General features: G+C 39.7%; 1 protein-coding gene across 1 annotated transcript in view; it reads left to right on the top strand.

Moving 5' to 3' along the window:
* The window catches only part of Grpr (gastrin releasing peptide receptor), a 35,342-nt gene extending 25,669 nt beyond the window's left edge, over window positions 1-9,673 (top strand). Inside the window, exons 2-3 of the mRNA XM_028762170.1 lie at window positions 5,987-6,338; window positions 8,316-9,673. Of these exons, the coding sequence (XP_028618003.1) occupies window positions 5,987-6,338; window positions 8,316-8,702 (739 nt within the window). The 3' untranslated portion in view covers window positions 8,703-9,673. The remainder of the gene's footprint in view (window positions 1-5,986; window positions 6,339-8,315) is intronic.
* Window positions 9,674-13,963: the final 4,290 nt, after the last annotated feature.

Here is a 13,963-nt window from a genome sequence, read left to right as displayed (position 1 = left end):
CAACAGTTATTCTGAACACTTTTATCAGTTACAAGTCTGCATGGGGTGCAACTCACTGAAAAAAAAGAAGGTTCTCTGACCAAGGCTGAGAATAGCACCGATCTATGGATATAAACATAAGTATGTGGTTAATGATTTATTTATTTTTATTTTATGTGTATGAGTGTTTTGTCTTCATGTACACTGCATGTGTGCAGAGTATCCATGGAACTGGATCTCCTGGACCTAGAGTTACAGACAGTTGTAAGCTGACATATGAGTGCTAGAAAACAAGCCTGGTCCTTTGCAAAGGCAGTGAGTGCTCTTAGCTGCAGAGCCATCTTTCCAGGCCCAAACATTTTTTAGAAGGTAGATTAACCCATCTATTTAAAACAGTAGTACATTCTCTGGGGTTCATGATCTTCCCAACCATCAACTTTTGACCAGGTTTATAGTACCAGGCAGGCATGCATCCTTTCTGTGGAGCAATCCTCAAACCCAATCATAAAAGGGTTGGTTAACTCTGTAAGAGTCATTCCATTATTACACAGGTGGAGGCATCTTGCTTGCCAGGTTAATACTGTGGCTACAGGGTTCAATGCTGGGTAATTATACTAATGCCTTTGCCCCCACCCCACTCCACCCAAGTGGCCTTTATTGTCACCTCTGGCACTAGAAAACTAGGCAGTATAGAGGAAATTTCAAGCTTTATCTTTCTATGTTCTGCAACCAAAGTATGTGGTCTCTTTAGCAGTAGGTTCTTACCATCTAGTTACAGTAGTAATGAACATTATCTTCTAAAATGTGCCAGAATATTAATCTGTCTCCCCCAACCACATTCAGACTCTGGTTAAATGTTTTTTGGCCAAGAATACTCATCATATATGTAGCCAATTTGATGACTCAGGACTATAATACCAGCTACTTCAGGGGCTGAGACAGGAGGATTGCAAATCAAAGGTTTAGTTTCATGAGTGCGTTGGTGTAAAGATAAAATTACATCAGTTGTATTTTCAAACATTTAAATACAATTAAAGCATTTTTCTGGACCTCTGAGAGTGTCTTAAGCATTGGATCATGTGCCTTCCCTATTTAAAGAAAAAATTACCTTTGCATTTGATATGTTTACGGGTTAACTTCCAGGTTCATCTATCAAAAAGGAAAAACAAAATTCCCCTTTGTAACTTGGTGAGCACATTGTATGAATATCTTATCACTCCCAAACCTCTAACCCAATGGCTTTATTGCTTTCACCTAAATCAATGATTACAAATGATAACAAATGAGCATTATCTTAGGCACATTTCTGCTTTATTACCTGGCCTTTTTCCTTTTGTTAATTAATTTTAAAAGAAAGGCTGGAAAGATGGTTCATTCAGGCAATGCTTTTTACAGGGAATCTGAGTTGGGTCTCACGTCTGGTAGCTCCTAGCTGCCTGTAAATTGCAGCTCTGGGAACTCTGACACCATCTTCTGGTCTCTACAGGCTCTCAAATGCACATGGGGCACATAAACTCATGCACATGCACACACATACACATAAAATAATAAAAATGGTATAGATTTATGAATAGCTTTAAATTCAATGAATTATGCATCACCACTGCTCTATTTTTTTTTGCTAAAATTGTCCTAGGAAGACTCTTCAATATGCTTTCTATGTCCATACATACAAATCTCTTATTCTTCAACATTTCCTTTCTGTCTGGCATCATAATGTATTTGAGGTTCATGTTACATATTTTCTACTTCAGATGTACAATTAACCATTTCCTCAAGAGCTTCTGTTTTAAAGTGGGTACAAATGTACATGTTTTCTTACTGTATATGTATGTTATTTATAAATAAAACTACACAAGTGCATGTTCCTATTTTGCTGTATTTAGTGTTCCCAACTAGCACAATGGGGAATGGCTTTACTGTGTATTTGATGCTGAGTAGCTCCTTGTGTCATTTCCTTTATCACCTTTTATTTAATGTGAATGAAAAATCTTCTTTGGTACTTCTACAATAGGGAAGAAAAACTGACCTCAACACTATGTTCAACTTTTCTTTGTTCATATCACTTCCACCAAGCCTTAGATAGGGAAACAAGGTGCACAATTGTATCAACTCTGCAAGTGTTCAGGATTTTCAGCCATGTGCTCCTAGTGCCTATTGCATGTTTGGAAGGTATGCATTTCACATGGTGGTGTTGTGTTTCACTGAGAGTTATTACTTTCTGAGTGACAGCCTTACTCATTCTTTAAAAATTCTTGGAAAAAGGACACGGGTACTTTTTCCCTAAGTATACAATTACCCTTCAATTAACTTACTGCTCTGACGCTAGCTTCCTTAGGGACAGCAAGGCACATTGACAATGACCAGGTGAATACATTGGCAAGGGCATGAAGTAACAATAGAGTCATATTAAAAAGTCAGACTAAGGTTTAGTTCTTTCTCTTCATTCCTTTTTTCATCTCCAGTTACCCAACATTTCCTCCTATTTCCTGATTTCTTCTCTAGTCTTCTCCAATTTGCTTCTTTGTGTCCTTTTTTTCCTCAACTCTTCCCTCCATCCATCCATGTCCCTGGGGATTCTGCTTTGATCACAAGTCTATGTTATAAGTCAGAAGAAACTAGAGTATATTAAGATGGAATGAAAAGGAGTACCAAACAACTGACCTGGAAAAAAATTAGGAAAGGATGACTATAATATATCACATATTCAAAACAGAAGAGTTGGATCTGCTAAAAGGACCACCAAGCTGTTTGCTGAGAAATGTCTCAGAGGGAGATGCGAAGAGGATCTGGGAGGATTTTGGGGGAAGGAAATGCATTATCAGAATATATCCCATGGAAAAAAAAACATTTTTAAAGATTCCACTGCTCTGTGTTCTGGGTTACAGGCATTTTATAAGTCAGTTAATGACAGTCTCACATTTCTTCAAGGGGATTATAGGTGCTATTCTCAAGGGAAAATAGATCCAGCTTTTTGGAGTTTTGTCAAAGTTCACTGGTAGGATTCTTATTTAAATGCATGCAGTGTGTCAGTTAGCTCAGAGACTAGTTTGTTCATTTTGTTTTCTTCTAGACCAATCTTCCCTGTAGAATGAACATTTGGTTTGTATTGGAAGTTTTAAAGGGCTGATATTTAACAATTCCTACTGACCAGAGCAGGTAATTATAGACAAGCAATGCCTGAACTATTTGAATAAAATAATGGAACAAAAGACAATTTCAATAAATGCCATGCCTTGCTGTGGACAAAGCTTTCCAATCTTGGACACAGGAGCAAATCAGTTTGTGTCTTTGACACATTAATTTTGTGAAGAGCATCCTTCACCCATTCCAATGTTGACACTAGAAAAATGAAGCCCAGGGGTTTCTAGAAGTGGAAAGAATTGTCTTGTGCCTCGTACTATCAGCAAAGTAAATTTGCCCATCTATAGAAGAATGAGTCTTACAATGTGTGTAACAGTGAAGCCACACACACACACACACACTTGTGAGGATGTGGGAATAAGAGAGTCTTTTTCAAGTTACATTTTGACAACCAATAGCAAATGTTTGCTGAGCTCCTCCTTAAACATGTGTAAAAGGGGGACTTGAGACATTCTACATGATACAGAAAGAAATTGAGGGAAGGAGCCAGAATCCTCAGACCTCAGGAAACTGATAAAAAAAAATCAAGTAGAAAAGTCATACTAATAAAAAATTATCAAGCAATAAATTCAAGTCTGGTTGGGTGGTTGCAGCCCATGATCCAAGTTACTCAGAAGGCGGAGGCAAGAGAGTTGCAAAATTCAAAGCCTACTGGGGTTACATAGAATGTTCAAGACAAAACTAGGAAATTTATCCAGACTGTCTCAAAATGAAAAGTAAAAAGAAGTCTGGGGCTTTATACAGAACCTGTGTAGCTTACATGAGTAAGGTCTTAGGTTAATCCTCAGTTCCACAGATCTTAGATAATTATCTAAAGACAGTGCATAGTCACTATAAAATGATAAGAGCTGATAATCCTATCAAAAATTTAGCTAGATTGGAAGAAATAATGGGAGTGTTTAAGGCATTGATTAGTCTGCAAAATCTTCAAGATGCCCCTTAAGCTGGGCTATAGAAGGATTGGGTTCACATGTATGGAGCGTGTAGGATAGAGCCTGAAGAAAAAGAAAGAAACAGAGATGCAATAGAGACGTAAGCACTTGGGTACCTATCCCTAGAATACAATTTAAAGAGGCAAGCTTACTCTTTTAAGGGTTTGGGAGTGACATATGGGAAACAATCCTGGAAATAAATATGTTGACAACTTCAAATGACTATTGTAGTCGACTGTCTTATATAAGGCTCTTTTCTTCACGAAGAATGGAAGCCATGCAAAGTAACTCAAAAGAAAAGGCGATGAGAGAATATTCCAGATTATAACATGAGACTGACTGTTCAAAAGTAGTTCACAGATCAGAACACAAGGACCCTCCATGACATAGGACCACATCATCTCTGTTTCTGCCCCGTCTGCTTCATTGCCTTTTCCTTCCAGTCCGTCTACTCTGTTTATCTTTTTCAGAGTTCAAGCACAGCTGTTCTGATCATTTCTTTGACAGTAAAACCTTTTCTTTTCATCATCAATCATTAACTAGCTATATTTTCTGGATAAATGTTTGAGAGAAAAAGAAACTCTTTAGTACTTGAGTAAATAGTACATCAGCTGGTTTAGCTCGGGTATCCACCCCCAATAAACCTTTGTACCTTTAACATCAGGCCTGTGTCTGTTTTCCAGAGTAACCCAAGGCAATAGAGGTCCAGGCACCTCACAAAGCAGTAGGGGTCTAGGACAGAAGGAAGAGTAAAAAAGAGAAGCAAAGATTAGTTTGTTAATTACTGGTCTCCTTCTGGGTGTAGCACTCTCAATGGCCTATTCATTCCCATTCTTCGGAAGAAAGAAGAGAAATATTGAAAATATCCAATGACTTCAGATTCCTAGAATTGGATGTGAATATTCAAAATGAAGATTTTACAAAATAAAAACAAGCTCCTTGTCGCCATATCTCTCTTTAGGTAGCAATTTGCTTTGTTATTCGTCTCTGCAATTTATTAAGAAAAATGAAAGGAACATCAGCTTTTCTGAGAAGAACTCCTAAAATCAAGAGACAGGGTGAATTGTGCTGCACAGTGACTGCAGTTGTTAACAATGTATCATTTGCTTGAAAATCACTGAGTCAGTTTTAATTGGCTTCACAGAAACAAAACCAGATAACTATGTGAGATAATGCATATGCTAATTACTCAATCTAGCCTTTGTATAGTGTATACATATTTTGAAATATAATATTGTATGCAATAAATAAATATGTATAATTTTAAAGAGGAAATCTCATGGGAGCCCACACATAGACAAAGAACTCCAAGCATCTAAGGAATGCTGGGAGGAGGGTAGACGACCCCAGGGAAGACTTCACCTAATTGCTTATTCAATGCCAAGTGGTCAGCTCTCAAGTTATATACATACAAGAAACACTAAATGGTATGAGCATACTCTTTTATATGTTTAAACGTGTGAGTGTGTGTATGTGTGTGGGCACGTGCATGCATGCATGCATGTGAGAGAGGAGGTACATGGAAAGAGGGAAGGGAGGAAAGAAAATGATATAAATTGCATTATCTAATAATTTAAACAAAGAAACTAGGGGAAATGTACACAAAATGGTTTAAACCTCTAAACTAAAAAGAGAGAGAAAGGAGAGACAAAGGGGGGGAAAGAAAAAGAACAGACTTACTTCTTAAAGCATCCATTATAGAGCAATCAGAACGAGGCAAGGGACACGCCCAGGGTGCCGAATTTCAGAAGGCATTAACTTTGAGAGTCTGGAGAATTCAGAGCAAACATTTTCATGAACTTAAGAGTGAGTACATCTTTAAATTTTACACCTCAGCACTCTAACTTGCCACACCTTGGTCCCAGCTGTGCTATCATCCATAATGACCTCTAACAACTTACAAAGAATCATTGTCCTTTTTCCTGCCCCAGGTACAAAGCCATTGTCCGGCCAATGGATATCCAGGCATCCCATGCCCTGATGAAGATCTGTCTCAAAGCTGCCTTGATCTGGATCGTCTCTATGCTGTTGGCCATCCCAGAGGCTGTGTTTTCTGACCTCCACCCCTTCCATGTAAAGGATACCAACCAAACCTTCATTAGTTGTGCCCCCTACCCACATTCCAACGAGCTGCACCCTAAAATCCACTCCATGGCTTCCTTTCTGGTTTTCTATGTTATCCCACTGGTGATCATCTCTGTGTACTACTACTTCATTGCCCGCAATCTGATTCAGAGCGCCTACAATCTTCCCGTGGAAGGCAACATACATGTCAAGAAGCAGGTGGGTGCTTCCTACGGATTTATTTTCCTCCTTAGGCACTTGACCCCTTGCATTAAGTTTGAATCGTAGTGACAAGTATGGTGGAGAAGTGACCACATCACTTGACTTTACATTCTAAGAAGTGAGTGATACGTCTTCATTAAGGTTTCCTTCAGTGATAGGGCACTTGCCTAGCATACACAAGGCCCTGGGTTCAGTTCCCCAGATCTGTGAAAAGGAAAATAATTTGAGGGACTCCAATGCTTTCTATAGATACTTCTTTTTTTTTTTAATTTTCCTTCTTTCTTTTCTTTTTCTTTCTTTCTTTTTTTTTTTTTTTCGAGACAGGGTTTCTCTGTGTAGCCCTGGCTGTCCTGGAACTCACTCTGTAGACCAGGCTGGCCTCGAACTCAGAAATCCGCCTGTCTCTGCCTCCCAAGTGCTGGGATTAAAGGCGTGCGCCACCACCGCCCGGCTAGATACTTCTTTTAATCTAAACACATTGTTTGTCCAGGAAGAGAGTTAGCACACAGATAAACAGAAGGAGTAGAAAAATGAGACGAGGTGAAAGAAAAGAAAGACTCTAATTAGGAAAGGCTCATGCTGGAGGGAGGTATAGAGGAGCAACTAAGATCAAAAGACATGGCATGCTTGAAGAACAGTATCTTCACAAAACCCATCTTTATGTATGATGAATGTGTATCAATGGGAAAAAAAGAAAGGTTTACAGGTGATAGCTCAAATCCAGATTTGATTTCTCCTCTTGAGGCCTTAATTTTCTTATCATTGTTATACCAGTGATAGCTTCTATTTTGTAATGTTATTGAAAAATTATAAGAGTATGTCACAGCATGCAGGATACCCCAATATGTTACTCTTCCCTCTATCTTCCATAAACCTTTGCAATTTTATCCTAGAGGGACAAAGAATAGAAACTAAGGGCTCTGGCTTTCCTTCCTTATCAGTATTTTGATTTTTAAAAGATTTATGTATTTTAATTTTATGTATACCACCAACATGACTGGTACCCACAGAAGTCAGAAGAGGGCACCAAATCTCATGAGACTAGCCTTACACCCACATGGGTGATGGGAACTGAACTCAGGCCCTCTGAAAGCCATCTCTCCAACTGCGGGCAGTTCTTATTGCCTCCCCTTTTAGCCTACATATAGATCTCTGATATATTTGATGGTAGAACAAGAAGAACTCAAACTCCATGGAAATGAATAGCTGACCCCATTTAAAGGGCTCCTTTTTCAAAGTTCTTTTCCTACCAAGTAGAAATGGCAGTTGACTGCCTATTTGAAAAGCCTTTTAGTAAGCAAATATCCACTGTACCCCAAATTGTTTAATGAGAAAGAATTCCCCACTGAAGTCAAAAAAGTGAAATGCAAAAGGGATACTCACTCCACTTTGTGCAATCACCTTCCTCACTGTGTCGTCCAGAAATGGCTAGAGATTAAAAAATAATAATATAGACTTATCTCAGCTTGGCCAATGAGGAAGAATAAAGCTGGCTGCTGTTTTGAGCATCAGAGGGGATAAGAAATAATTAACTGTAGAGCAAAGAAAGGCATGAAGGAGAATGGCTGATAAACTGCCCCAATGCTCTCTGGAGGAAAAAGAGGGTACTTACTAGAATTTCATTGTGTCATCCATTCAAGCATGTAATCAGCTTTGTTTAAAGATCTGTTCTCCGCAGCATGTTGTAACTATTTTGCCTCACAGGTTTCTGCTTCCCACCTTGTCAATCTGTGTATTTCTGATTCTTTTTTGCTTCCTTCCCCTTCTCTATGTGTGTGTGTGTATGTGTGTGTGTGTGTGTGTGTGTGTGTGTCTGTGTGTGTGTCTGTGTGTCTATCTCTCTGTCTTTGTCTCTCCTCCCCCATTATCATCATCTCCAATTACACTCTTTCCGTGGCACTGCTCCCTCACCCATTTCTGTCTCTGTCTTCATACCTTTAACAATGCCCCGTTTCTGCTTCTCTTCCTACTCAGATCGAATCCAGGAAGCGGCTTGCCAAGACAGTACTGGTGTTTGTGGGCCTCTTTGCCTTCTGCTGGCTCCCCAATCATGTCATCTACCTGTACCGTTCCTACCACTACTCTGAGGTGGACACCTCCATGCTCCACTTCATCACTAGCATCTGTGCGCGCCTCCTGGCCTTCACCAACTCCTGTGTGAACCCCTTTGCCCTTTATCTCCTGAGCAAGAGCTTCAGAAAGCAGTTTAACACTCAACTCCTCTGCTGCCAGCCTGGCCTGATGAACAGGTCCCACAGCACAGGCAGAAGTACCACCTGCATGACCTCCTTCAAGAGCACCAACCCCTCAGCTACCTTCAGCCTCATCAATGGAAATATCTGTCATGAGGGGTATGTCTAGACTAACCTTCAACCTTTCCTCTTAAGGAACTCCTGGTATTGTTCTATGGATGTCCAGGAGCCCTGGAATGATTGTTGTCCGACTCTCCAGGAGGATGAATGATACAGACCGGTGGGAGAGATGTCCAAATGCATCAATCACCATTATATCTCAAAGAAAGCCAGCAGGCTTCATTTTCCATCTCAGTTTTGAAGGCTTCTTCTGATGGAGATCAAATCTTCCTTTAAAAAAAAAAAAAGCAAGGAACACATTGGAAATTATTATTCAAAGCACCAAGCCCTGCTAGGCAAGTATGGTCAATTAAGTCTTAGAAATTATACGAACAAAGAGAGCAGAGAAACCATGCATTGGGTATCTGCTCTGTGAGTTATTTTCTTTAAACAGAAGCTGATTGCTTTCAAAACATGGCTTAGCTCTTTTTTTCCCCAGAAATATCTATAATATGTAAACCAAGGGACAACTTTTATTTACATTCCTAAAATGAAAAGCCAACTCTAAAAAAGAGTCCCATGTGTAAGGAATGGACTCCATTTATAACATTAGAAGCCAGTGTAATATAAAACAAACCGCTAAATATTGACTTTTTCAAAGATGTTGCTGAGGACACAGAAGAAACACTCAATAGAAAATGTTAAGGCGAAATACAACCAACCGTAGATCCACACACAGCTATGGAGCAATGGCTTATGCTCAGATTTCTCATTTCATAGAAATTCTGATTCTTGTTAACCCAGTTTTGCTCATTATAGTGTCATCCTACCATAGAAGATAGATCTTTTTGTGGGAAAAATGCTCACTTTGCCAAAGTAGTAACTATTACAGATGTATAAAGTACGGCATTTATTCTTGATGTACATGTTTTGAATCAAGTGTATTTGCTTAGAGTTAACTGTCCTTGATGTAGTAAAGCAGTAGATTCAATACAAGAAAGATAATTTTTTCTATGCAGAAATAAAATCATGTTTATATTGAGTGTATAGTTCCCCTAAAGTGTGCAAAGAAAATTAATGTAATTTTACTAATGTGACCTTGTGTCTGAACATGTGTAAAAAAAAAAGACACAGAAATCTTAAATTGTTGAACTGACTAAAAGACAGTAGATATTTGTTTCCACTTAAAAATGTGTGTGAAGTAGCCCACATGCAGTAAAAAAGACTGGACTAATAGATCCATCACTTTGTAAAGTCATAGAAATGGCTCTGTAGTACAGTTGTGACTGTTTTATTCGAGAAATCTTGCTTTCACTGTTTCTGGACTCAAATATGGGCCAATCCTGACACTGTGAATATGAGGACCCACTTGAATCTAAATCCAAGTTGTACGAGTGTCTCCTAGTATGTATCCCTTAAATCCTAAAACAATTTTAGTTCAAGCTTTCTCTGCCTGGATGGGCTATAAACAGCAAGCACATAGCACGTATAAGAAAGCCTTCTGTTGCTTGATGTGGAGGAGTACTGGCTGGCTGTGGAGCTTTAGGCATTAGGACCAAGGCAGTGTAAGGATCTGTGGTTACAAAGGATCTTGGAGCAAAACCTCTCCACTCCTGCTTTCTCTGGGCTCTTATGTATTATAAACACTAGTTTTCCTGGTATTCCCAACCTACACTTCACTTTTTGAAAAGACAGAAAGTGGAGGTCAAAAACCAAGATGTTTTAATATCCCATTTTTAGCCATATGACTTTGGCTATCTGGCTTCCCCGTCTAGGTTCCTTTTTCCATGAATGAGAAGAGAGAGCTAAGTCCCTCTCTTGCTAAGATTCTCTGAGTCTCCTCATTTCCTCCAGTTCTGTCTTGAGAGTATGTGTGTGGCCCACCTCCTCAACAGTTAACACACTTCTGCTTCTCTTACAACCGTAAATTTTTGGAGAACCCCCTCAACCATTCTTCCATGTTCCTGTACACATAGCAGAATGAAAGAAGCTAGGTTGTTGTGCTGCTTAGGGACTCCTAGCCATCATTCACATTAATAAAAGGTCCATGAGCTTGCAGTGGTTTATAATTAGAGCTGAAGGATACATAAGAAAATGCGTGGCCTCGTCTTCTCAGTAGTCAAAGGGAATTCTTGGTCTTCACTCTTCTTCAGCTTTCACATGCCTGCTCTCTTGAAATAACTGTGTCCCACCTTTGCTCTTTTGCCTCAAACCTTTAATACCGTTGAACACAAATGGCTTATTGCCTAGATAGCTGCCAACATAGACAGCGTTCTGGATGTCAAAAATTCTGGCATATGGAACTTAGAGTAGTTTTAGCATCTCTGCTATACCTGCATCTAGAGGCTATTTAGGGACAGGACACAGCTTCCTGTCGCCTTCAGTCAACATCAGGGCACAGACAGTGTGTCTCTTTACTAGCTACTAGACAAACAGTGAGAAGATCAAGGTCTGGATATTGCTGTGTGCCCTAAGGCAAATCTTGTAACTTCCTCGTGAGTTGTAAATGAAAGAGTTGGAGGGAGTTTTGCTAGCCAGTGACCAAAACTGATAAAACATATAGTGGATTAAATAATGTGTTGAGCTAGACCTTCTCATTAGGAAAAACGTAACTGGCCCATCTCTTCTTTAAGGAAGCAGAAGTTTTATTTTATTTTAAAATCAAGAACCTAAAATCAGATGAGAAACCTGAGACCCATGTGGTGTTCCTTCTTTGCCAGGGCAGAACACACAGGGGCTGGAACCAAGACATTTCATGCCTGGCTTCCAAAGATAATCACGTTTAGCACTTATGTCTTTGGCGAAGGAAAAAAATCAATTTTTGCTGTGGAAAACCATCTGTGTTTATTCAATTGACAGATACTACCTTTCAATCTATCTTAAATTGAGACTCCCTGAGGCAGGCAGCTCAACAGTGATAGATTAAGCAATAAACAAAACAGTCTCCCCACCAAGGAAGGACTGCTGCTGGCAGAGAAGGTCCAGCTGCCATTGGGAGTGATATTCTACAGCAAGATGATCCTCGATGCGTACTGCAGACAAAGCCCCTCCCTACTGATGATTTTATGATTCCCCATAAATGTGGATGGCTAAACCCAGTTCTTCTGGCTGCTCTCACTTTCTCATTGAATCTAGCTTTCTGCCTCATTAGCAAGGCCTCTTTGCCCCACTAATAATTTGGTTCTTCAGCTTGGAGGATAGATAGCCCATAGGGAAACTGTTCAAAAGCTGCTACAGATGAAGCAACCTCATCTTGTTATGAAAGTGTACACTGAACAGAAATAAGTGAGCTTGACTCTAGGACACGGGAGAACTTGGGTTATAAAGTTCTCATTTCTGCCAAAAGGAACAGTTAGTTATTGGTTTCCAAGCCCCATCATGTGTCAGATGGCTTCTAGGAAAAGAGATTATCTTTGTTTGGAGAATGATATGTTGAATGGCACCCTAATCCATTGGCTAAAAGGTGGCTAAGTCACTTTCCCCAGAAGCCAGATAGAAACAGTTGCCCTGAGGACCTGACTGTATGAGAACTGAATGAATAGTGTACCTTGAATCTTGGTAAAATGGGAGAGATACATGCTTTCTTGCCATCTTCCCTCTTCCCATCCATACTAAGAGGAAGCTGTTGTGAGAGAATGGATTAGAATTAGCCCTGGTGTCCTGGGAAGAACAGAGAATATTTTACAAAATTCATCTACCTGTGACCCCATTTTCATGGTTTGAACTAACAGCTGAAAGGAAGCAGACATTCTTTACTTTTATGGGACCAATCTCTCTCACTCTCTCCTCTCTCTCCTCTCTCTCTCTCTCTCTCTCTCTCTCTCTCTCTCTCTCTCTCTCTCTCTCTCTCTTTCTCCCACTCGGTGTGCATGCACACACATGCTATTCAAGAAAACTTAAGTACCTTAGGTTCTGCTTTCTTCTGTGTCTAGATTGCTATTTCTCCCAGCCACCCCTCTACCACAGCATATAGTAGACACAATGTATTTAACACTGCTCCATTCTTGCTATAACTTTGGCCTTCAAGATCCGTAAGATAGTTCAACTGGTAAAGGCACTTTCCACCAAGTCAGACAAGCTGGGTTCCACCTGAAGAACCCATGTGGTAAAAGTCGAGAACTATCCTGCAAGTTATCTTCTGACCTCCTCCACACATGTTCCATGGCACATGTCTGCCCCACACATAACCACCCTGTCCAACACACACACAGAGATACAAACACACGCACATACACACACCCCACGGGTGTGCACACACACAGAGATACAAAGATAATAAAAAGAAGTTTTGCAATATTATCATTTGGGCTTTCAAAGATATCCTTTATTAGATAAAGGAGGATCATGTGTACGCTCCAGAAGAATATCTATCTAGAGCAGTCAACAAACAGCACACAAAGAACAAAGTTTCCTCTTATGTTAGAAATGCACTGGATGGAGTTCAAATATCTTCATAAAGTTTCAAGGTTGCACATGTGTTCAATTTAGGAACCTTGGGTTATACTATTACGATCTGTGATTAATTCAAAAGAATATTGCATTTACCTCATGTTCATGGTCTATAAAATATTCTCACACTCATTACCTCATTAAACTGAAGGTTTTCCCACTGGCCAAAGAGCCCATTTACATCCTTCACTATGGGAATTTAGAAGTATTAAATTCACTTGCTTGTGACCATCTAGCACTGAATTAAAATACCCATGGAACCATGGGACTGAAACATGAGCTGTCAAAATCAGACCACATTTGAGCTATGAGAAAGCTGTTTCATCCACACTGCAATTTAATCTGATTTCTGTTTGCTCTAATCTGAATTAACTATGCTTTAGTCTTTATGGCTTATTCTGTGAATATGACAATCACTGCTTCCATGGTTTCCAGGACAGAGTCTACTTACCTTGGTACAAAGGAGGTAGTACGGTGAATAGAAGTGTGAATAACTTCCCATGTTATAAGGAAGTGAAAGGCAGAGACATAGGACAAGATGCTTTGGGGAAAATGATGGTTATGAAACATGTAACATTTATCCAGAATCTGAATGAAGTCCTGTGGCTTTGAATGTGCTAGAAGGCAAGGAACGTAATGTCACCAAGCATCCATATATGAACTGCTGTCCTGGTTCAAGAGCATTGCTTAACAATCCTAAGGGTACATGAAAGAGTCAAATGACAGAATACACATATAGGTCAGAATTTTTCTTCCACCCAGTATTACTTCCCAGATCCTGGCTGTGTGAGAAATGAAGCTCACAGGACTTAATACAAAGCTCTCTTGCTACTCTAGATATTGTCCAAAGGCCTGAACTAGTGATAGACTCGAAGAGGATCA

This window comes from Grammomys surdaster, unplaced genomic scaffold (genome assembly GCF_004785775.1).
Source record: "Grammomys surdaster isolate TR1022 unplaced genomic scaffold, NIH_TR_1.0 131, whole genome shotgun sequence".
NCBI lineage: Eukaryota > Metazoa > Chordata > Mammalia > Rodentia > Muridae > Grammomys > Grammomys surdaster.
Note: the sequence above shows the minus strand (reverse complement) of the source record. Positions and strands in the feature narration are given on the sequence as shown.